The sequence below is a fragment of the Amblyomma mixtum genome, chromosome 8 (assembly GCF_055824585.1).
Source record: "Amblyomma mixtum isolate Tamu chromosome 8, ASM5582458v1, whole genome shotgun sequence".
In the NCBI taxonomy this organism is placed as follows: domain Eukaryota; kingdom Metazoa; phylum Arthropoda; class Arachnida; order Ixodida; family Ixodidae; genus Amblyomma; species Amblyomma mixtum.
The window spans coordinates 98,386,015-98,411,979 of record NC_143019.1 but is presented as its reverse complement, the minus strand read 5'-3'; the positions used below and the strand labels follow the sequence as shown (position 1 = coordinate 98,411,979).

At 45.6% G+C, this 25,965-nt stretch overlaps 1 protein-coding gene across 1 annotated transcript in view; it reads left to right on the top strand.

Annotated features, from left to right (window-relative positions):
- The window catches only part of LOC149333658 (uncharacterized), a 42,641-nt gene extending 16,886 nt beyond the window's left edge, over window positions 1–25,755 (top strand). The window contains exons 3-5 of the mRNA XM_089557775.1: window positions 16,409–16,503; window positions 19,288–19,377; window positions 25,604–25,755. Coding sequence (XP_089413901.1) covers window positions 16,409–16,503; window positions 19,288–19,377; window positions 25,604–25,755 — 337 coding nt within the window. The remainder of the gene's footprint in view (window positions 1–16,408; window positions 16,504–19,287; window positions 19,378–25,603) is intronic.
- Window positions 25,756–25,965: the final 210 nt, after the last annotated feature.

Sequence of the window (25,965 nt, the reverse complement as noted above, 5' to 3'; positions counted from 1 at the left end):
CTCCAGTTACCCCCTCCGCCCCCACTTTTTGGCTTTCTCTAAACACGAGCCATTTACCCCCCTCCCCCTGCCTTGTCCTTCCTTGGAACTGCCCCCCTTCCTTTCTCCTTCCAGTGCCAGCTTCTTATTTTTTTTTCCCTTGTTCTCATTTTCCTGTACCACGCTGACTAATCCTTTTATCTGAGTTTTGCAGGTTCACCCAGCGCCTACTCCCCCGTCGCAGCCCCTTCAAAGCCTTTTGTTCATTACACACCCCCCGGATATAAGTTGTTCCACTATTGCAGCCTAAGGAATCATGATTCACCTCCCTCTCCTTCCTGACACGCATCCCCTCCCACATCACTTTCCTTCCCCACCCCCGGGGCCTTCCTCCTCGGAGCGAAGGCCCTATTTAATCCCTGCCGATGATGAACGCTTTGCCCAGACGAAGACAAGTCCCCTTGTCGAAACGTTGGCTCTAGCAACCTGAGGTTTTCCCCTCCCTTGTTCATTTTGTGATCGCCAAGGACCATCTACCGCACCCTCTCTCTACCATATCCTTTTACAAGTGGCACATGCTTGATATCCAGTGTCAATGGCTGATAGGCTGAACCAGCAGGTCTTGATGTCATTTGCCTCTGGTTGAGGTAGCATTGACTCGATGACAGATGAAAGCTGGTGCAAAAGTAGCGTGATGATACCGGTGGAGCAGCTGTACAGGGCTTGACTGCGGGTGCATTTGAAGAAAGGCTGCATTAGAGCCATGCTTTCATAAACATCACAGAAGGCACATCCCATTACAACCTCTAGCTGTTCAGTCCAATGTGTTCATGAGTGGAGGCTAATGATTAATTACCTATGCCTCCAATAGTTAGCAAAAAAATGGTTTACAAAGCTTGTCATACTTTTCTTAAAGCTATTATTCGCGAATCACGTTATACTTTTATCGCTTGAGACTGAAAATGAGGGAATGACATAAATGTAGTGAACGTAAAAAAATAAAATGACAACAAACCTTCCATTGTGCGATTACCTCAGCTGCACTGCAATGGAATGGTTCTGCTATTTTTAATCGTCGTTTCGTTGACCAGAACTATCAAGAAACACAGCACTTGATGTGACTGCGACGTAGAACGGGCAATGCTCCTTATCCAGTAAACACTCAGGCAGCAGAATCAAAAGACGCACGCCGCTACAAGCACTTTTCGTTCTTATGGTCTCCTTTTCATGCGCTGCTCCTGTTCAGTCGGAATAACGAATCAAGCAGCACCCCATAGTTCTCGGCGTGCAACCAAATTCTATCACATAACTCCTGCGCCGAGGAGCTGACGCAAAGAGCGTGAGGCGGCGGGTTAAAAGTTGCATAGTTGGCAAGCGAGCGTGTCAGAACACCTTCTCTCTGCAAACGATCGCGTGGTGCCCGCATTTTGCACCTCACTGCGAACAAGACGTGAAGACCAACCCAAATGCATTCGCAGCCCTCAATCATACCCCCGACACATCGCAGAAGTCATTTTCCAGTTCTGTACTTACATTTGTCAACGTTCACGGCAAGCCGTTTCTTCTATCGGGCATCGGGCGCCGGCCGCTCTCGGCGTGGTTGCGTGCAGTACGTCAGAGCAGTTTTTGAGCACTGCGTGCGCGTAAGAACGTCTTCCGCAACACTGGAGCCATCTGTCACCTTCCGAGTTTAGTCACACTACCACAACACTAACGAGGCCACACATTTAACACAAACAAACTGAAGAAACGCACCCAGAACTTCACAACCGTCGCACCCCGTCAACAAAGAGTCGTTTCAGCTTCCTAAAAAAGATAGTGTAGCGCGCGGCCAACATGAGACTCGCAATCCGCCGCCAGCGAACGGAAAGGTGGCGCTAATGTCGCCTAACTTTACACCAGTTAAAAAAAGAATTGATGAATCCCTTTTTGCCACAAACTTGTTGCATTAAACGACAAAATATTTTGTTTCAATTACAAAGTCAGCAAATTGGAATGATTGAGGTGAAAAAATGCGACTACTCACAACCATCTGTTCCTGGCGGCGCTGCGAACGAAAGCTTGGAAAACCGGGCAGCATGCCGGGCAGCTACAGGCGACACATCTGGGGCCAGGAAAGCCGCAGCCGCTGCACGGCTGCACTGTCTGCCTAGTTCTAAGGCTATAACTCAGCTCCCCGTAACTGCGTCGTCGCAGAATAAGGAATGATGATGATGTTGCCAAACGCTACTGGTTTCGGTTTTTATTTTCGCATATTGTGTGGCTTAGCGTACTCTACACAGCTTGGCTCATGCGATTTAGTGTACGTGTGTGTGTGTACGCCGCTCTAGCGTGACGCGCGAAACTTTCAAGGCTGCGCTGCAGCATCACCTCTGTTTTGTGTGTGTTTATATCACGTCATTGGACACCTTGCACGCTCTTTGCTCGAGCGAGCCTCGCCGACAGTCGCGCTACCGTAGTCTTTTTGTGTGCTTCCTAGATTGTTTTTTGCCTCTGCCTTAAGCGGTCCTCGGCTCGGCGTCACGTCCGCTGATGGCAGTAATAAAAGGCGAAGACTGAACACATGCTTTTGCGCGTCTACTCCGTCTGACTACGTTAAAACCCAACACTTTATTCCAGGATTCCTTAATCATTGCATTACGGGAAGATAGACAATACAGCTATCACCACGTTTTCCCTCGCCACAGCTTCGTACCGTGTTTGCGTTGAAGGAGATGCAAGTGAAGATGCGGAAGAGGCACTGCGCCTGTGCTTTAGCGGTGCTCAATGTGGGGGCTGCTCTCACCCTAGCTTTTTCCATACTGGAAGCTCCTCTGTGGCTCAGTACTACCGAAAAATGTAACAAGTCAAGAATGAGGGCTTATAGTGCTCCAATTGCCGTGCACCTTCCTCATGCAAAGCCCTTGTTACCGCAGTTGAGTACAGCGGGCCGCTGTTACCTGTTTTGTTTCTCTATACTTCTCTTTATAGTATCGGCCGCCGAACATGAATAAAAATTAATATTGCCTTGCCTGAAATTTCGCATGTAGAGTCGCTGAGGAACGAAGCAACTTGAGTTCTCGAAGCTGTAAGCCTGCACACGTTACACAGAATTTACTCCGAGCGCGAAGCGGTGCGGCCCTTTTCGCGCGGGGTTTTTCAGTCCCGTGCGATCAGCCATTGCTGGTCGCTCGAGGAGGAGGGTAGTGCGAGGGTTTAAATTGGGCGCTCCCACGTGGAGTGGCATAAAGTGTACCGGGCACTTTTGCATGGCGGGCAGTGTGCAGGGAAAGTGTGCTTGCGGTGCAGGTTCAGGAAGCTGGTGATATAATTTGGGCGCCATTTGGGCTAGCGAGAACGTGTCATTCAATGAGTGTGGAAACACATCGGTGCAATGCTAAACTTAAATTTTTTTTGCAGCTCGAAACAATAATCCCTCTGAAACCTCAGAGCGAAACGCTCTTAATGCTAGTGTGTTTTAGCACCGTCGTACGGTACATCACTGTTCGATTGCACGTTAAAATATGACCTATCAAGAATTACAACAATAGCAACACCAACGTCTTTCGAATTGGCAGAGTTGTTGTACAGCTCTGCTGAAATTCCTTGTTAGTTCTGAAATGTTAAATCTGTTTAATGACTGCCTGAGTACAGAATTTAAGGACGAATACGCAGCAGAAAGCATTGTTTTCGTGCAGAATGAGCCATCAGCGAAACTGATTCGCTCTAACGAAGTCATCATTGCGCTTATGTAACACAATATGTCACTAGCTCCTATTTTTTCTTAAAGACTTCATACAATCAAAAATTGTCACTAAATGTCTTCAATTCAAGGCACGTTTCTGAATTTCGGGATAAATGTTCGGTGATGAACTTTGCCCTTTTCCCCGCACTCGAAAATGCGAAAGCAGTAAAGCTAGTATTGAGAAAATTGAACTGAAATTTCTAAAAATCCAGAGCGTGCTCGGCTATGGAAATGTGATTGCAAATTTTTGTTTCGTCTTCAAGGTTAGTTAAGTTGCCGCTTTGAAGTTGTCGGCTACAGTACTTGATTATTTTAGGCTTTTATTTGTTTATTCGCACCACCAAAATGATTTCTCGGTTCGTGGTATATTTCTATTGACAGCAGTATATAAGCAGTAAAAAAATTGTATGAACTTTCTATCAACAAATGTTGATAAAATATGCCCTAAGAAAATGCGACTGCAAATGTTTGTTTCGTGTTCAAGGTTGCTTTAGTTGCATTGACATGTTGCCTAGAGTACTTAATTAATTTAGGCATTTATTCTCATTATAAAACGTTCTGTCGGTGTCTAGTATGTTTCTACTGACAGCAGTACATAGAAAGCAGTAAGGAAACTGCTTGGCTAAGGGAATGTGAGTGTAATGTTTGTTTCGTGTTCAAGGTTGTTTTAATAGCTTTGAAGTGTTCTCCTACAGTACATGATTTGAGGCATCTATTCGCATGACCAAAAATGTTTTGTCACTTTCTAGAGTATTTCTACTCACAGCAGTCCGTAAAGAACATAAAGTATTAAAATGGAGTATATCTTTTGTTTTAAAACGTTTTCCGATATCCTGATTACATTCCAAACGCATTTGCTGCGAATAATGTTGGTCGCTTTTCGATATAGTGAAATTGTTGACTAGCTGCAACAGATTCCACCATGTAATCAGGTAAGATGTCGTCACGATAATGCGAACAAGATAGTGTTAATCACCTCGAACACCATGCAGTTTGTTCATTTACTTCTCTCAACGTGTCAAACTGCACCCAGATTTTCTAGTAACTTTCTATTGACAGGAGTAAATACAAAGAAGTAACAGTCTACCAACTTTGTATTGACAAAGGTACATAGAATGTAAAAATTATTTTCTAGTAACTTTCTATTGACAGGAGTACATACAAAGAAGTAACTTCTACCAACGTTGTATGAACAATTGTTGATAGAATGTAAAAGTTACTGCAAGGTTACTAGAGTCAATAGAATGTTAATACAAATTCTAAAGAAAGTTGATATCCATATTTGTAAAGGAAAGATCTTTATTTGGGCTTTCTTGCGCCCGCAAATAAACTGAACAGCACGGCAGCGGCGAAAGCAACAAAGATGCTATTCAGTCGTCGAACTATGAAAATGCCCGCCGCTCGCTGCATCGCTCAATTTAAAGCCAGCAAGAAAACTTCAAGATAACAGGTTAAAATCAACTACAGTAATCTCGAAAAACCTAGATGCAGTTCGCCATGGCTCTGATCAATCGAGATTAGTCCGGTCGCTTATGTTATGCCGTAATCATATCCATAGGCTAAATCCTAAAGGATAACTATAAGCTAAACCGTAAGCATATCCGTAGGCTAAATCATATAGCATAACCATAAGCTAAACCAGAAGCATCACTGCAGGTTTTCGCTTCGAGATATCCAGACTTAACCTTAGCTAATCCCTAGCTAATCCCTAGCCAATCCTTTTTTCACTCAATCTACGGCGGCGAATTGGCGTCCATAACCAAACACGATCACCCGGCTTGCAATGCGTGTCTCGTGAGCGCAGATTGTAGCGTCGGGCATCGGTGTGCTGTTGGTCTTTAATTAATGCGAAGCCGCGCAAGTTTGCAGGCTTCTTCGGCGCTATCAAGGTAGGCGGCTACGTCGAGGTTGTTTTCGTCTGAAACATGCGGGAGCATCGCGTCGAGTGTTGTCGTGGTCTTCCTACAGTATGCAAGCTGGAATTGGGTAAACCTGGTTTTCTCTTGGACGGCGGTGTTATAGGCGAAGATCGCGTAGGGCAGAATGATGTCCCGCGTCTTGTGTTCGGCGTAGATGTACATGGAGAGCATGTCTGCGATTGTGTTGTTCAGACGCTCTTTGAGTCCGTTGGTTTGCGGATGAAAAGCAGTTGTCCTCGGATGGAGTCTGACTGTAGTTTAAAATGGCTTGCGTCAGCTCAGCTGTAAACGCCGTTCCTCTGTCTGTAATGAGCCCTTCGGGGGCGCCGTGTCGCAGGAGAATTCGCTCGACGAAAATTTTTGTGACTCCTGTTGCGGTACCATTAAGCAACGCTTTTGCTTCGGCGTAGCGGGTCATGTAGTCGGTGGCCACGATGATTCACTTGTTACCTGATGATGAAGTCGGAAAGGGGCTGAGGAGGTCGATCCCTATTTGCTGAAAGGGCTTAGTTGGAGGTGCTATGGGCTTCAAGAGCCGGCTGGTCTAATCGGAGGCGTTTTGCGTCGCTTACACTAAGGGCATGTTTTCATGTAATGGGAAACGGCGGCAGCTATCCGCAGCTATCTTTACCCACTGGAACGATGCCACGAAATTCAGGTACGTCTTCTTCGCCTTGGAGGGTCCATCAAAAACCTGGTTTGAGAATTAGGAAGCTAGCCTTACGGACTGGGAAACCTTCAGAGAGCAGCTTCTGAAAGATTTCAGGAACGTCGTGAGAAAAGACAGAGCCCAAGAGCGGCTACAGTCTCGAATAGAGCGCCTCCACCAGATGTCGCGTTGTAGCAACGGCAGTCCAGCGGTCAGGAAGACAGCAATACGACCTGCAAAGAAAGCTCTTTATTTGAGCTTTCTTGCGCCCGCAAAAGAACTGAACAGCACGGCAGCGGTGCAAACGACAAACGTGCTTGTCAGTAGTCGAACTATGAAAATGCCCAGCGCTCCCTGCATAGCTCACTTTAAAGCCAGCAATGAAACTTGGAGATAACAGGTCAAAATGAAGTACAGTAATCTGGAAAAACCTATATGCAGTTCTTGATGGCTGTGAACAATCGAGATTAGTCCGGTCGCTTCTCGCGTCACGAACAAAAGTGATAACGCCTTGTTCTTACGGCCATGAGCGCGAACGAACGGACACTACGATGTGACGAGGTAATATTTGAATGCCAGCGCAAGCAGTAATGCGCTTAAAGGAACAGTTTTAGGAGTAGAAAAGTGCAAAAGATTTCTCCTGTGCAATATATACGTCACGTATGCAAACAAGGAGAGAACGAGGCTTAGCATTTTTTCCACTATTATTTTATTATTTATCAAGCCGACATTACTGCATGTACTGCTGGCAAAAACAGCCTGCTAGTTCGAGATCGGAACGTTTTCTAGTGCAGAAAGGTCGGAACTGTACTCAATCATTGCGTATTGATTTTAGTTCAGGAAAGCTACGTTGGCTATCAGGTGATACGCGGATCATTCAAAATAATAGAGAGGAAATTAACGAAGTTAATTTCCTCTCGCGATATGGGGATCAATATTGACGCCAGCGCTGGTTCAGACCAAAGCGCCTTTCAAGAAAAGGAGGAAGTGTGTGTGTGGAAGTGTTCTAGAAGCGCAGGTCCCTGGCTACGCCGCTGTTGACTCTCGGCCCCTTATTACCAACGTGACATTCTGGTAGAGGTGCTGAGTACGTCGTTAATGCAACGTACGCCCACTTTAAGCCGCAATTCCAGCCCCGGACAAATAAATACCTGTCCACTGTCCACCAGGGCAGTTGCCGATTGCAGGGCTCCCGAATTTGGACTGCTCTCTGTTTGCAATCGTTCGCGGAGACCAAGTGCTGCAACATTGAATCCTCCAGCTACAGTACCGCCGGTCCTGCTCCACCACCAGCGAGAGCCACCCCATTTCCACGGTCAACCACACGAGGACGCCGAAGACTGGCTGGACCAGTATGACCGGGTGGCCATCTACAATGGTTGGGGCGCTGACTGCAAGATGTGGCCTGTATATTTCGCCCTTGAAGACTACGCGAGGACATGGTTTCTAAACAATGAACCTCACCTTAAAACGTGGGATACGTCTAAAACACAGTTCCTCCATGTCTTCAAGGACAGCACGTTGCGCAAGGAGAAGGCTGGCCTGCTTTTAAAGGCCCTATGTCAACTTCCCAACGAAAGTGTGACGGACGGTGTATGTAGAGGAAATGAGACTTCCGTCGTGCGAACCCGAGCATATCGGAGGAGAGGATGGTGAGCTTCTTAATGAAAGGTGTCAAGGGACAGCTGCTCGCCGGCCTGGTTCGAAGTCCACCATTGACTGTAGCTGACGTAGTAAAGGAGGCGAGCACCATCGAAAAGTCTTTTGACATGAACACCCGTACAACAGCGTCGATGCCCACGGCCACTGTGGAGGGCGCCACGGTCAATTCGGCAGACTCTCTGCATGAAATTATCCGATGCGTCGTGAGGGAAGAAATGGCGCAGCTCTTTCCGGACAAGGGACAGCCTCAGGTTTGCACACTTGCTGACGTTGTCCGTGAGGAGGTGCAGGAAGCTCTCGGTACTTGTACACCACCACCTGTACCCGGCCCTGTGCAGCCTCAGCCCCCGAATCTCAGCTAAGCCGCCGTCACACGCTGTTTTATTCCATCCCAGCCGAACCCACGTTACGACACACCTGCCGCCGCCGCTGCGCGAACTCCACCTCCCCAGCCGAATTCTCCACTGCGGCATGGACGCCGCAGGACGGATGTCTGGAGAGCGCCAGACAACCAGCCGCTGTGCTGCCATTGTGGTTAGGCTGGACATGTTTGGCGCCGCTGCCCATACAAGGAGATGGGCCTTCGAGGATTCTCCGTCGGTTCTCCTCGTCCGATGTATGGAGAACGACCGCAGCAGATCGCGGATTACATCTCGCAAGCGGACTTCGTACAGCGCCGTTTCTCTCGACCTCCAACACCAGGTCGCTACAGTTCCCCAGGACAAGGTCAGTCTCGGAGTCCCCGTAGGGGAAACTAGATGCAGCAGCCTCTGGAGGTGTGGCTGGTCAACGTCAAAGTATACAAGATCCTCCATCGCCACAAGACAGTTCTCCACTAACGCCAAATTCCGTAGCCGTACCGATGATTCCTAAGCGCACGTACCTCAAAACTAGCCGATGTCCTGACGCACCCCTCCATGGCCACGACGCCTTTCCTCGATGCCGAACTCCTTCCACGCAGCGCAGCCGATACAGAACGCCGCGACATCCCCAAAGTACGACACCATGAACTGCCGACTTGGAGATTTCGGTTGACGGCGCCGATGTAAGCGCGCTTGTGGATAGTGGTGCCGATTATTCTGTACTTTGTGGAGAATTCGCCGCGGCACTAAAAAAGATCACCACTGTTTGGGACGGCCCGTAGATGCGTACTGCAGGGGGACATTTGATTACACCTACGGGAATGTGCACGTCGAGGGTAACCGTGCAGGCCAAACATTCTTGGCAACGTTCGTAGTGTTAGCCGAGTGCTCCCTGGACGTCATGCTCGGTATGGAGTTTCTGACCGAAAACGGTGCAGTTATTGATCTCCAATTGCAGTCCGTCAAGTTCTCGACCGAGAAGGCCATATCTATGGATAATGTTCTCCCAGCGGCGCTGCACATTCTAGATGAACATGTGACCGTGCCTCCACGTTCCAGTGTACTGATAACCGTCGGCTCTAAGCACATATGGCAAATTGAGGGTGTCGTCGAAAGCAATCTGTTGCTACTGGACAGAGGACTTTCCGTCGCCAGGGCGGTTGTCTTCCTTTAAGATAGCAATGTCAATGTTCTTCTCACCAACTTCAGCAATGAACACCAGCACCTTAACAAGGGGACGAGTGTGGCGTATATTGACGCTCTTCGTGAAACTAGGTGTGTGCACAGTTTAATAAGTGCCTCAACACCTGAGCCCGACGGACTTACTGGTGTTAAGTATGATATTAACCCAGCATGCCACTTGAGCAGCGAGACAGAGTGCGGGAACTGCTCAAAACCTACCGTGGTGCCTTCGCATCCTCGCCACTCGTCGGGCGGACGCATCTTGCGAAACATCGCATTATTAAAGATGAAAATGCTCCGCCACTCCGACAGTCACCTTATCGAGTGTCTACCAAAGAAAGTGAGGCTATTAGCACACAAGTAAAAGAAATGCTCTCAAAGGACGTTATCCGCCCTTCTAAGAGCCCGTGGGCGGCACATGTAGTGCTTGTGAAGAGGAAGGACGGACCCTTACGATTCTGCTTTGACTACCGTCGGTTAAACAACTTCATTAAAAAGGGTGTGTATCCGCTGCTCAGAATTTACGACGCCTTGATCGCTTATGCAACACCAGATATTTGTCTTCCATGGACTTGAAGTCCGGATATTGGCAAATTGAGGTAGACGAAGGAGACCGCGAAAAGATGGCATTCATCACTCCAGACGGGTTGTATGAGTTTCATGCGATACCATTTGGTCTTTGTTCGGCACCCGCGACTTTCCAAAGGCTCATGGACACCGTTTTTGCGGATTTGAAGTGGCAAACTTTCTCGTCTACCTGGACAACGTCATCGCTTTTGCCCCGTCTTTTGAGGAGCACCTTCGTCGCCTCGAGGAGGTTTTGCAGGCCATAACGTCATCAGGCCTTACACTAAAAGCCGAAAAATTCCATTTTGCATATGAAGAGTTAAAGTTTTCAGGCCATATCGTGAACCAAGAAGGGGTCCTTCCGGATCCCGACAAAACATACGCTATTGCCCATTTTCCACCGCCGCGTGACCAAAAGGAAGCTCGTGGCTTCCTCGGGCTACGCGCGTAGTACCGCCACTTCGTGGAGAATTTCTCTAAGATTGCTTCACCCCCTTACTGTTCTGACAAAAGCGCATGTACCGTTCAAGTAGGAACCTCAGCAGCAGAAGGCCTTTCAAGAGCTTCAACGCCGCCTGAAGTCACCCCCCGTGCGGCGCACTTTGATGAGCTTGCTGACACAAGGGTACACACCGATACGAGCAACGTTGGTTTGGGCGCTGTCCTCGTTCAAGTTCAGCGGGACCAACAACGTGCCATCGCCTATGCCAGCCGCGCACTCTCCAAGACAGAAGCCAACTACTCTGCCTCTGAAAGAGAATGCCTCGCCATTGTGTGGGCAGCTTCCATGTTCAGACCATACCTTTCTGGCCGGTCCTTCAAAGTAGTAACCGATCACGCACTATGCTGCTTGACCAATCTCAAGGATACTTCCGGTCGCCTAGCTAGATGGAGCCTTTGACTCCAAGAGTTCGATATCATCGTCATTTACAAATCCGGTCGTACACACGAAGACGCAGATTGCTTATCTCGTGCTCTTGTGCAACCAGCTCCGGATGACGCTGCTGACGACGATGAAGTATTCCTGAGCCCAATACATATCAACGATTTCGCCGAGCATCAACGCGCCGAACCGAGCTTTGCGACTTCATTCGTTATTTTGAACGTGCCAGCAGCAGAGTCCCTAAAGACTTCAGGCGCGCTTTGTCGTCTCTCTGCATACGTAACGATGTACTCTTAAAGAACAACTTCCCTGCCAACACCAGGCCATATTTGCTCGTCGTCCCCGTGTCCCTACGCAATGGAATTCTTCACGCCTGCAATGACGAACCCGCTTCCGGCCACCTTGGGGTTACTAGAACACAAGCCAGAATTCAAGAAAAGTACTACTGGCCTCGCCTAGGCCATTACCTTGCACGTTACGTCCGCACTTTCCGGGATTGCCAGCGCCGTAAGGTTCCGCCCGTGAATCCAGCCTGATTCCACAAGCCCATTGAGCCGCCTTTGCAAGCGTTTCAGCAAGTCGGCATGGACTTGCTGGGCCCCTACCCCACATCTGGCTCTGGAAAAAGGTGGATAATCGTAGCCACTTACTATATCACGCGTTATGCAGAGACAGCATCCCTTCCGAGTTCATCAAATCGTCTTACGTCACGCTGCTCCACAAGCTTTGATTACGGACAAAGGGGCTGCCTTCTCCTCTGAGCTCTTGCATCATATTCTAGTTTTCAGTCACACCAGTCACCGTAGGACAACTTCTTATCATCCGCAAACTAACGGACTGACGGAATGTCTAAACAAGACGCTTCCAGACATGCTTTCCAAGAACGTGGACGTGGAACATAACACCTGGAACGACGTCCTGCCTTATGTTACGTTCGCGTATAATACAACTGTACAAGAAACCACCAACATGACGCCGTTTAGCCTCGTCTATGGCCGTCAGGTGACGGCAACACTCAATTTCGTGCTGCACCATGACGACGATCACCCGAAGGACGACGTTGCATCCTTCTTAAAACGCGCCAAAGCTGCCCGCCAACTCACACGGCTTCGCATTCAAGACCAACAGGGCCAGGACGCGCAACGCTACAACCTACGGAGGCGGCTTGTTGAATACCTCCCGGGTGATCTTGTCTGGGTTTGGCCCCCATCCGACACCACGGCCAAAGTGAAAAGATCTTGCGCTGCTGTTTCGGTCCTTACCGGATTGTGCGGTGCCTTGGAGCCCTTAATTATGAAATCGTCCCTCACGGGGCTCAACAATCTCGACGCCAGCTCCGCCCCGAGGTGGTCCACGTGGTTGGCCTGAAGCCCTATTACGAAAGGACACACTAACTGTTCTAGCGGCCACTCCTGCGTTCGTGCCGGCATCGGGTCGATGCCTTCGGAGGAGGGGCCTAATGACGCCAGCGCTCGTGCAGACCAAAGCGCCTTTCAAGAAGAGGAGGAAGTGGGAGTGGAAGTGTTCTAGAAGCGCACGTCCCTGGCTACGCCGCTATTGACCCTAGGCCGCTTATTACCAACGTGACAATATGCCAAACAATCTCCTTCATAACCCGCACGGAATAACTGTTTTATATTTAAGAAACGATATAGTGACACAATGTTAAGATTATATACCGGGTGTTTCAGTGAATTTTCAAGTATAGGATTTTTGGGCTAAAAATATGGTTTTTGTGGCATAGCATTACCAGTGTTGGCGGACACTAGAAAACCGGTGTATCATCTTAAGTAAGCTGGTTAAATAATTTTTTTAATAGTTAACTTTAACTAGTATGGCTAGGCACCCAGTCGCAATTAGAGATTTGTAGCCAGTAGGAAGTAATAGCCATATCAGTTCTCAGAAATTCGAAAACGCAATTTGCCCGTGGCGCTCTGGCTGGACAAAATTTGGCTCTCTCGGCTAGTAACGTGCATGGAAGGAGTTGCTTTGCCTGCATGCTTTCGAAAGCGCATGTATTTTCGCCTGACACAGCCAGATTTGATACAGCTACAGGGACGAGGATAATCGCGTTTTCGAACATCTAAAGACTAATATGGCTATTACTAACGACCAGCTGCAAATCTGTAATTGAAACTACTCGCCTAACTCTATTCATTAAAAAGTTAATTTTTAAAACTTAGTTCACCAGCTTACTACTTAATACGATGCACCGGTTTTCTGGTTTCCGCCAAAGTGGGTAGCACTATGCCACAAAAGCCCATATTTTTACCCCAAAAATGCTATTCTTCAACATTTTTGAAAGTGTTCGCAGAAACACCAGGTATAGCAGTTAAAATTCAAAATGAGTTATTGTGGAGCCCACCGCATATTCTACCCGCATGTCACTTCAATCCGTATCATGCCCAACAGTTCTGGAAAAAAGCATTTTTCAAGGGAAACAATATATGAACGCAGTTTTTCATGTATTGTTAGATTTACCTAAATAAACAATATATACGCACATCTCTCGTTGGCAAACTCAGATGTTTTGCTTTTAACGTTGCGAAGGACGGAAGAATTATAAAAAAAAAACATTTGGCTACGCCTCAACAGATTGGATTATTCCGTCCAACATTAATGCAATATGCCAAATTTTTGCCGCCTAGTAAATTACATAATATGAATGCCATACCAATTCTCTACAAATGAGCAGTCACTTTCTTGGAGTAATCGTTCATTGAAACCTATCACGTCGGCCCATAGCTCTCACATTAATAAGAGACAAACAGTGATTATTCACATTAGGTTCTTCCTCAGGGTAAAGTCGTCCTCAATGTCTGTGCGGTCGTTGATCCTGCTGTAGAACATCTTATCTATGAGAATCTTTCGGCATTATCTCCCTTTGAGTGGAAACACTTGAAAAAGATACATCCGAGCTCTACAAAGCTCCGGACATAGATAATGAGGTACAGGGGTCTAAAAAGGCGGTGTAGTGTAACGTTGCAGCTGTAACGTTGTAACTGTCAGCCCTGAGTGCGCTATTTCAGGTGCGACAATACCATACTAAACATTCTCGGTGCATTGAACTGCGTACCGGGCTCAATAGTAGAAGCAGAAAAGCGTGCCCTCTGAGGAACGTGGACATTATACGACAAAACATGCGGCGATTGTCAACCGTGAAGGCCTGCCATGCACTGCTCCGTTTCATGAGAGCGTTGGGCCTGCTTGATAGGTTATGACATTGCCGCACGCTAATTGATTCGTTTTCTTTGTTGCTCCTACTCCTATTCCACTTCCATAACTCTTCCGCGCTTCTCTCAATACATGTTAGACCATTTGTCCCTCTTGACCTCCCTGCCTTCCTTCGCTTCCTCCACCCTCCCTCATACCAAAAGCGCCGTTCTGAACTTTGAAAACTCCCTGCGTGATGTCACGCTATAAGTCGTGCTTCAGGCGGCTGCCCCTACTCTACCTGCGGGGAAAATGTATTTATATTGTTTATTTAGAACATACTGCCATCACGGAAGCCCAAGAATGTGGGAAGACACCGATACAGGCACATTACCTGTGCTATGGGAAACATTCCTGAAACGTGCACTTGGAAAAGGGAAGAGTGGGCTTGCTGTATTATAATTAACGCTGTTGACCATGCAAGCACGAAACCTTGGCTTTGTGATAATTACATGATTCGACGCTGATCGGTGCCATTTCTTAGAAGTTTATGCCATTTATGACAACCATTTTCTTTATCTACCTCGGCCTGCTTTTGATTAGGAAAGGATCCAAGACTTTTCCTATCTAACCCGTTTACTGCTGCACAATTCTTACGTGAAAAAAATAATGTGTATTTTTTTTTGGCTACAGCAAGTTTAATAGAAAGAGGCTTAAGATAAAAGCTAGCACGCTATCTACGAGTGCTTAGTCAAGCAATAGTCCTCTGTAGGATATCCCAGAGCCTCTTGCTACTAAGGACGGCTCGGTCTTCTAACGTTTTTGTTCTTCTAGTTAGGCGTACTTCTGAAGTCGTCATAGTATTTGTGGGCACTATTACAGCTGTAGCATGGACCGCTGGCAGGCAGTTTTAACAAATCGGCACGATGCTCGGCTTAAATCGTCAATTTCGGTGAGTTCGTGCCACCTAGCTGAGTCGGTTCTGATTTCTAACATTAGGAGCGCTCCAGCGTCCCTCGATGTTTCGATCTTTGACGAGCCATTGCAACCGACAGCTCTCCATCCTTCTTGGCTACGTGTATGGGCGCCTTGGCCGCCTTCTCGAGGTCATGTGCAGTGTACACAAAGATGGCAACAGTGGCACAGTCCAGGCAGCTCAATTGCACATACATGGCGGCATCATATCTGGCTCGAAGCCATTCGAAGCGTAGAATAGAGGGATAAACGTTCAGAAGAGAGACGATTTAAATCAAGTACTCCGACAGGTCGCCTCTCAGCACACGCCTCAGATCGCGATGCAGCGATGACGAAGTTGTCGAATACATCGCAGAAAGAGGGTGCTGTATGAGCTTTGCCGCTCGTTCGAACACCGCTTATTTTGGAAATATTTTTCGCCTGGCTACTATTCTTTAATATATATATGGCACAATTAGAATCCTTACGGCTGTATTTATCCGGCGTTTGCAGATGATGTTGGTCTGAATTTTCTTAAAGTGGGATCTAGAACATTAATACTTACTTCAACAAGGGCAGGTGTGAGCTGAGCATTTTAGAGCGCATCTCTTAGACGCCTGTTCCTGCGTGGAGCAGCGTGCCACGGCCTTGGCGTAAGCGAATCCGGAGCGCAGCGGAGGACGAAAGACAGCGAAAGCGAGGAGAGTGCAAAGAGGCAAGCGGACAAGGGGACAACGGTGGCAGCGTGAAGAGCACAGAAGAGTAGTGCGCTCCGTCGTCTACTCTCCCGTGATGTCGCTGATAACGGATGCATAACTTCCGAGAGAATGCGCCGTAGTATCGTGCTCGGCGAGCAAGCTGACCGTTCACCCGACGCGAGGATTATATAGGCTGTGAACTCTGTGCACTATCCATGTCGAAACCCTGAGGTGCCTCCATTCAGCAATATCAGTTGCGTATGCGTTCACCTTGATTTGAGTACCGCAGCGTCGACACTCAGAAATAGCATTTCTGAAAAGCGTAATCGTCTGCTAACATTCCGTAATATCTAATGCCCCATATATGACTGACAGCTGCTCTAGACGCCACAGCGCCGCACGAGCTTTTACCACAGTCCATTAAAGCTTTGAAACAGAAGTAGCTGCCTTGCCAACGAGCAAATCTGTCGCTGATTGTGTAATTGTACAAGAAAACGCTGTATCATGTGCGGTGTTTTCAATGCATGGTACCATGTGCCATATATAAAAAACACGTCTTGCTATTTGTGCTCCATTTTGCTGTATAGCAAGAATACAAGAGCTCGCTCCTGAACGTGCACTTTTATCAAAAATGGTCGTTTTATTTATTTTGCTTCTTGTTTCCTCCTTTTGACAGGGGGCAAATGCCCTATCACGGCGTATTCTATAAAACGCCTCCGGTCACTTCAGAACGCACCAAAAACAATGGCCTCAACGTGAGCAAGACATCAGGTTAGATTTTATTTGCACTGTCTTGGTTGCCAGATAAGGAGCTTATGCGCCTATGGAGCTTATGCGTAGTTTTATTTGTGTCATGTATTCCACCACTGTGAAGTTTGATAACCGCCCTGTGCCTTAGAAGTGTGACTGGTACTTGCTGCTCATATAGGTCAAGGGTTTTTGGTGGCATTTAGTAGTCGGGGCTTGCGGTAGTTAATGTTGCACCTGCTGCCACAAACATTCAATTAGCAAATAAATGAAGAACAAAGCGCTTCGTGGGAAGTCAGTACATAACTGATAGTGTATCCGGCAAAAAGGAAAGGAAAACTAGCACTCCCGGCTACTTCACACCTAAGAGTTACCTAAATCTTCCTGCAGGGAGTAGGCACTTGAAAGTTAAATCATTACATACTACGTATTTTTAGAACTTGGTATTTTGATTGCGAATAGGCGATATGGCTATAATTCCAAATACCTTTGCTTCTTCTACTGCGGCAGTCGCTTTCACTGGTTTTCAGACCAAGAACTTTAATTGCAGCCTATAGTTCGTTTTAAAAGTCAGCTGGCGGCAACGCTTTCTTGAAAGCGTTTTTCTTTTGAATGTTCACATAAAATAATTCTTTTTGCGTCAGAAGTCATTTTGCATTTAGTCGCTGCTAGACTAAACTTGTGTATTCGACAATCAAAGTGACAGCGATAGGATGACTTTTGCGGCCACAATATATACTAACAGTCAAACATTGCACTGAACAGATGATGAGTATGTTGAACTGAATTTCAGAAAGTTTGCGAAAAGCTTGCATTAGTAATGTTTTAACTAGAGAACTTGTGTTGTCGAAAATCTGGACTCGACGGCGTCGTTGACCGCGAGCGGTAAATCCGCGAAAAATCCCCAGAGAAGCAACCCAGGAAGTAGGTGGGCCAGCTAGGTCACGTGACTTTAAGACAGCGTTACACCCTTTCCATGGGACTGTGGCAATACTGCCAACCGTGGCAGGTGGAAGTTAAATTAATGATTGAAGGCGAGAAGGTGCTAGGAAGAGTAGCCTGGATACTTGCCTGGGCTCCCAGCGGTCTATGATTGATTAGTAGAGAATGCGCAACTCCGCATTTAAAGACATTAACCAATTAGCTATCGCGTCATTACCTTAAGGTTTATTAAGTGTCCCCTCCAATTTCCCCAAAATAAAAAAATTGTTCCAAAATACAAAAAAAACATGTTTTGGTACTTATGCCTGAAACCGAAAAGAGCTCCTAGGTTGGCTCACAGTGGTCCTTCTTCAAAGGAAAAGGCGTCGATGTTTCATGAGCCAAAATAGTCGTCTTATGAGGATCCACCAGGCTTTCTTACGAGTGTAATATTACTTGCGCTACAATCACCCTTTCGCTGCAATTCAGCCGTAATACCAATTACTCGTTAATATCATTCCTTGCGGAGCTAACAGCACGCGTTAAGATTTAACTGCAGCGAGCAGAATTGTCATAGAAAGAATATAAACCGGCTGAGTTCTATATGTTCATATTAAACCAAAGATAATAAGCAAGCTTGACATGATTTGTTTAAACAAGTGGAAGTTTATTATAGCAGAATATGAGAAGCTTTTATTCTTCATGTGAAACAGTACAAGTAAATAAGGTTCCCGATAGCTAAGAAAATACCATCAATTTTGAAATTGTACATCCGAAGTGGATAATTTTTTAAGGACTGGAAATTTGATTAACTAGAAATTAACATATTTTGATACGGGTGGGTGAGTTGCTAGTGCTAACTAGAATTTTCACTTTAGATTCGTGATAAAACACAATTGCTCAAGTTGACCATGGCTGAGAGTACGCATCTTTACGCGACTGAGCTTCAGTGAAGTCGTTACTGGTAACAACTCTTCTGCGAATAAACATTTTCCTGTAGCGAGTTGGTAATTTGTATAAATTTTGGAATTGCTATGCATATAATATAATTTAGAATCCTTTGGTAGCATTGCAAGGGAACGTGTATTGTAGTGGTAACCTTGCATTTGTAACATGAACAATGAAAATCCTTCCTCAAGAAGATTCAACCAGATAAGTTTCTTTTATCTTATTATATGAATGAAGTACCAACGTCTGGCTGTAAGTATTAGCCTGAACTATGTCAGAGAAAGCTTTCCTTCCACATTACGAATCTGGCTTGTTATAAAAATACAGAAATTCCGGTTATGAAATACAATAGTCTGGTTACGAAAATATAAAAAAAATTATTAATCTCAACAACCAATTTTTAAGATATCAGAACAAATGTGAAGAACTAATTTCATAAGAGCAATGGTTTAAAGAATGCTAGTTGGTCGTTCATTAAGGCATATGGGCGCGCTAACTTCGGAAAAGACAACACAAAGCGTAAGCGGGCACATTTCTCTCTCTATGGGGGAGTGAGAAACGCCGCAATGATCATGGTAGCGCTCTTTCATGTGTTCAGGGTAGGAGGGAACACTGTGGTAATAATTTTGATTCCCCTACCAAATGTCTGTTCAGGGGGACTATGTCCCCTTGTCCTTCTTCACTACGCACGCTTATGACACAACGAACAGAGCACGACAGGGTCGCAGACACTCGAGCCACAGACTCTGTCTCGTGGTGCATTCTTTCAGTTTTGTGTTTATAAATTGACGCAGCCCTACATCATTAAACTCATGAGAATTTACTATTTAAAAATTGACACCTTAACTAAAATATTCTCGACTAATTCTCTTCGGGCAATTCTTTTCAATATTGTAAGTTTTTGATCTTGTTCTAATAACGCATGTCCATCACGAACAGAACCATGGCATCCCAGGAATTTTCAGCTCGTTTATTCGGATTATCAATTGTGCCTAATCCTTCGTGTGCTCGACTTTGAAAGAATGAAAGGTGAGTATTATAGCAATGCAACAAAATACTTTGTTTTAAACACCTGCCTTTGTTGCAACGCTTCTACAGTTATATACCCATACAGGACTTATATATTCTTGCTTTATTATCTTCCCTTGCCTCAAAGGTTATTTTGCGAAGGTTGGACAGAATCTAAAAAAGGTAGCAGCGGAGGTCATAAGAAGAACAATTCATTGGTTTGTGGATTTTCAGCGACGCGTGAACTATGATTGTAAATGATATTCCTTGCGAAGTAAAAGATCGCGTTGTGGTGTAATTGCACGTCAAAGGAAGTGCGTTCGACTCATTTCACCTTTTATTCTCGTTCTATTGTCACCTGGTGGTGAGGGCAGTCAAGATAGCTAGCAAGACGACGAAAGAACGCTTCCAAAGGAAACTGCTCATCGTTATGACCTGCGCCCACAAGGACCGCAATAACTCGGCCGCGACGAAAACAACCAGCGCGCACCCCGGTCGTCGAACAGAATACGCGCCGCCCTAGCGCCGTACTGAATTTAAAACTGATAATGAACTTTCAATGCACGGCGTACGAATTTACTACAAACATCCTGGAGCAACCTAGAATTGGCTCCGCCTGGATGCTATCAATCGATATAAATCTGGTCGCGTCGTGCATCTCAAACAAAGAGATAAATCCGCGTGTCGCCACGTCTGTTGGTCACGCCAATGACCTAATATCTACCTTTCAGCAGCAAAAGCGACCGAAGCCCATTTCCGCCATGATATTTTGTATTTAAAATGTGCTTTGAATAAGGCGGCGCATGATGCCGTCCACGTTTCTTTGTAGGCAGTTGGAATCGCAGACCAAATTTTCAGTGCAAGTGAGGCTACTTTATCAAAGCGTTTTATTTAATGATTGTGTGGATTGACCAACCACTAATTATCATATCTACAAGAGCTGTTGCTGAAAAGCAGATCTGCTTTTCCTTATTATTACGCTAATTTGCCTGTCAGCAATCGTACCGAATGTAGTGCACCTCTCTAAAAACGCCGACGACATCTGCGCCTCTCCAGGTGCGCGCGCGAGTCCAGCAGTCAACAGCGTTCATTTCTTCATATCTAAGAGCCCAATTCCTCTGCCTTTCAGGAGAAAAGTTTGCATTTTTGGCATTTACCGTAGAAATTATAATGTATTTGTTACTTATTTAGAAGCATTAGGTTTCATACTGCAAAAGTAGGGCCTGGACGCTTGAGTTTTATATATTTTGTAAATACGCCGTCGTTTCCTGGAATTGATTCTAGTACCTTGGTTTCGATTTTTTATCGGCGAGTAACATTTCCTACGAACGAAGCATTGTGTTATTTCTTCGGCTAAAGAAAGTGGCATTCTGGTGCGGCCAAAAGTAAGAGTTTATCAGGGATTTTAGTATGCCTGAGCGTTAGGCATAGCAGTGATAGTTACACAAAATACCCTTATTATTATCACCCGCCGCAGTGGCTTAGTGGTTACGGAACTCGGCTGCTGACCCGAAAGACGCGGGTTCGACCCCGGCCGCGGCGGCTGAATTTTGATGGAGGCAAAATCATAGAGGCCCGTGTACTGTGCGATGTCAGTGCACGTTAAAAAACCGCAGGTGGTCGAAATTTCCGGAGCCCTTCACTAAGGCGTCCCTCATAGCCTGAGTCGGTTTGAGACATTAAACCCCGAAAAACCAATAAACCTTATTATTATTACCTCACAGATCGCTCCGCCCCAGAAAGCGAATGCTATCGCCAATAAAGAAAGTAAAGAAATTAAATGGCCAAATTGCCAGACAAACTTGCAAGTGGAATGAAGTGCCCACTTCATCGATCCGATAATGACAGCATTATAATAAGTCAATGGCTTTGCTCTAAAATTCGTGTTCGAGTTAAGTGAACTGAATATGTAAGGCAACGTCTTATCCATTTCTGCCAGACCAGACTGGCATCATGTAGTGCTCGAGAAACCCAGATCACTACCCAAACAGGATCCATCTCTTGCCACAAATGAACTACTGCTCCGACTACTCTGCAACGATGCAACTCGGTTAGGTCGCTGGTGGCACGTAGTAGCGTTCACAAACTGCTCTTCCAATACTGGTGCGATAGTACACTCCTGCAATTGAGAACTGTAGGTTCGAAGAGACATTTGCACACCTTCCTCGTCCCTAGCACCGCATGGACAGTTAGTGATGGTTCCTGAAGGCAGTGTTCTATTGCTTAAACAAGCGTTCCCTAACAAAGCCAAAGTTGTTGGGAACTCGGCCTGAATATCGTTCTGGTATGAAGGCGATAAACTCGATCCTAAAACCAATCCTAAAGGTGTGAGTGCAAGACTTTGTACGGATTTTGGGGGTCATATGTTTCTGCAGAAATAAGGACCACATGGACACACTTTGCACTCATAGCAAAGCTTTCCCTTTCTCTCCTGTTGTACTCATTTCTTCACTTCATTCTCCTTCCTATATGAAGCGGCTCCAAACGAACAATGCCTGAATAACCTTCCTGTTTTTCAGTTCTCCGATTTTTCGCTTTTCTTGCGCAGTCTTGCGGCTCTTATGTACAGTCTGTAAAAACATGCAATGAAGTGAAGTGCAACGGCAAGCAGAGAGAAAAGTGCCTTTTGTCTCTTTGGTTGAGGTCATTATTCCGTTCGTTCTGTTTTTAATTAGCGCAAATAAATATTATGCACGCTTAAATCAGCGTAAGCTTGTAATGAAATAGCATTCAGTGGCACATTTTTCCCAGCTTCATTTGAAATTACTGTGTGTCATAACGTCATAAGAGCTCGGTGGACACGTTGAGATGATCTGATAACTTCACGTTACCTCTCTAAACAAATCAATAGTTTAATTGTCTCTTGTCGTGGTTGGCATGTTGCTCACAGTCCGGAGGCAAGGTTCGTACCTGGTATGTTGAGCAGGTTGTTATGACGTCAGAAGCTCACGTTACCGCTGTCGACCAATCAGGGGGCCAATCAGTGAAGTTATGTCGTCGCAAGGTCAGCTGACCAGGCATTGGCTGGGTTCATGTGTGACAACACTACTGTTATTTCATAAGCATATCTAGCCGGCGTGTTTGGCACCTCAGCTGTGAAAGTGTTGCCGGAGTTGTGTCAGAATTTATTTCCTAACTTAAGAGAAACAATCAGGGAAGGCGGATCCGGAAGAACTGGTAGGAGAGGCAATGTGGAGGAAAAAAGTGCTTTAAAAACTCATATAAAATAATGGTAGCAAAAGAAAATGGAGCAAAAGTAAAAATTTATAGTAAAAAGAAAGAGCGGCTAGTGTCAGCTTCCAATCTTCTATGCAGGCCATGATCTTCATGGCGGTATGTGTCTTCTTTAAAAAGCAAATAACTTATTTTTTATTACGTGTGTGGCATCGATTTCGTGATTATATATTCATGCATTCCTAACAAACCTTAAGTAATCATAATATATCTTCGCATACGCGACGAATTCTCCATACTTCTAAACGCCTGCCCTCATGCCATCAAACCGAACTGAGGCAAGTGTAGCTACTAAAGATAGGTGGTTACCACAATTGAGCGCCTATTAAGGGAGCACAAAAGAGAAGTACGAAGGTTTCAAGAAATATAATGGACATAATAGCTTTGTCACCTAAAATCATACGGAATCATTCAACGTTAAGCGTAAAAGATGAACACAGGAATGGTAACAATTTATCATAAATTCATTTAGAGAATGTAGGAAAACAAATATTTTATTGATTAGCAAGAAGTTCCTTCCGTAACGCGTGTTTACAAGTAGTTTAGTTTATTAAGGTTTAACGTCCCGAAGCAACTCAGGCTATGAGGTACGCCATAGTGAAGGGCTCCGGAAATTTCGACCACCTGGGGTATTTTAACGTGCACTGACGTCGCACAGTACACGGGCCTCTAGAATTTCGCCTTCATCGAAATTCGGCCGCCGCGGCCGGAATCGAACCCGTGTCATTCGGGTCAGCAGCCGAGCGCCGTAACCACTGAGCCACCACGGCGGGGTGTTTACAAAAATATTTCAGAGAACCCAAGAATCTTTCTTTATTAAGAAATGCGCGATCACACCCGTAGAGAATTATGAACATGACCGTTATGTACGTAGTAAATGATTAAAATGTGGCCAGTATGCTTACGTACCCTTCATACATGCCAATAAGCATTTAATCAAGTGGAAACATCAACAATCAATGGCACAATAAAGCAAGAATATTTGGATGTAATGTGCGAAGGCTCTCCATAATATCAGTCGGGGGTCGATAGCTGCGGCGCTGTTGCACGAAAGAAATGAGGCAGTAATACTCCAACACTGTACGTCAAGCCACAGCTTACATACTCTTCAGTATGCTTACGTACCCTTCATACATGTCAATAAGCATTTAATGAAGTGGAAACATCAACAATCAATGGCACAATAAAGCAAGAATATTTGGATGTAATGTGCGAAGGCTCTCCATAATATCAGTAGGAGGTCGATAGCTGCGGCGCTGTTGCACGAAAGAAATGAGGCAGTAATACTCTAACACTACACGTCAAGCCACAGCTTACATACTCTTCACCCAAACTGAATAAAACTCGCCATACGCTGCCGAGGATTGCGTTCAACAATTTAGAAATGATAATGGCTGACTCGTAAGTAACCTGTTGCATCGATTCGACAATGCCTTCTTACATATTGAAGGTTGCTCGTCTCATCCCCTGACTTGAGACTGTGTTGGCGCTCTTCGCAATCTTTTAATTATCTAGACAAACACGCGAAAAAACTGCGAAACATATCAAATTTGAGAGAGCATTGGTAGCGCCTTAAAGAAGGCCTAAGCATTAAAAGCTTCTCAATTAAAATAAATATATGTAAAGAAAACCAAATTCAGAATCGAGAGCATATATATATGGCAAGGCAGTTGAGTAATAGCCAATACATGTTCAAAACCAACAGAAGATCTATCTCGAGAAGTAGCCATAGATGCAAACCATGTCTCCGAAATAAACTGCGTGTTAACAGCTGTTTGCAGTGCATACGGGATGCGTGGTCCGCTAATGATAAACAGGTTATGATTATCTCACAAGAGGATAGAAGAGGAATTGCTGAACAATTGGGCAGAAATTGGAAGGTTGACTGAAATGTATGAAGTCCAGTTCTGAGGAAAACAGCTATGTAAAGGCAAAAAGAACTGGTTTGGTTTATTGCGGTTTAACGTCCCAAGGCGACTCAGGCTATGAGGGACATGGAAGTGAAGGGCTCCGGAAATTTAGACCACCTGGGGTTCTTTAACGTCCACTGGCATCGCTCAGTACACGGGCCTCTAGAATTTCGCCTCCATCGAAATTCGGCTGCCGAGGCCGGGATTGAACCCGCGTCTTTCGGGCTAGCAGCCGAGCGCCGTAACCACTAAGCCACCGCGGCTGGGCGAAGAAAGAACTGTTATGTAAAATGACAAGGATAAACATTAAGTGACTAAAGAGCAAATACGTTTTCAATGATATCTTTGACAAGGCAGATAATGAGACAGAAATGTAAATTGGCAACAGGTGACTGCGAATATCAGAAAAATGATGGTTCCTTAATGTAACTGAGTCGTTTGCAAGAAATATTTAACGTAGCAGGCTGCCGCCTAAAGTTATGTCGGCAAGCAAGGGAAGGAAAATTTGAGAGATTGGGCGACTATAACTGATTTCATTCAATTTATTTACTCTCATGCCCGATCGACGTTACACACAGGAGAAAGTGACTTACAAAAATACATGAGTAATAGGCAGATTAATTAAGATGATTATAAACAGCAGATTTGAAGGTGTTGGGTACAGCGATGAACGCAACGGAGGCGGAAACGTGGTTTCAGTCCGTGGTGGTCTTTGGAACAAATGAATAGGAATAAAGATGAGTCATGCAGCTTGGAACACCAGCTTTGAAACTGTGGTCCATGCGGTACGAAGAATAGTAGGGATAAGAAAAGCGATTCTTTTTGGTGTTCATTGGCCAAATATATTTTATAAAAAAGGCATAAACGAGAAATACGGCTCCGTAAGGAAAGATCAGGGCGATTCAACGCCTTCTTCATGAGATGATGCATGCGATTGCATGAGATTGACGTATGATGCATGTTACATGAGTCTGCTAACTGTAGTGTTGTGGGAGGGGCCTGCATAGTGCCCTAGGTGTAAAGATGTTGAAGATAATGTTGACTGTTTGTGAAAAGCCCGTCATTCTGGTCCAGCCTGTGTTACACGACTTTTTATTTCGCAGGATATGCCTGCATGCTTCTTGCAAAGGACCAATCAGTGAGAACATCCGTGCCGTCGACCTGCCACCAGATGTTCAATAACGCCTGCAACAGCTCGGGCATATCCGAGCAGATTTACCAAATGAGCTGCAAGAAACCTGAACATCTTAAATGACAGCCTTAGTTGCCTGTGTGCTTGTATAGAACCCTATACAGTAAACCTGCGCAATAAAGTGCTTCATACGAGGATCTATGCGGGTGAATTTATTGCAGCCAGTATGTTCAGATTCCCAACGAATGCACTCTAATAAATATTTCCCTACGGGCTAACTGCTATTTTTGTGCCCAGATGAAGACACTCCACTGCTTCCGTTTCATTATGTTG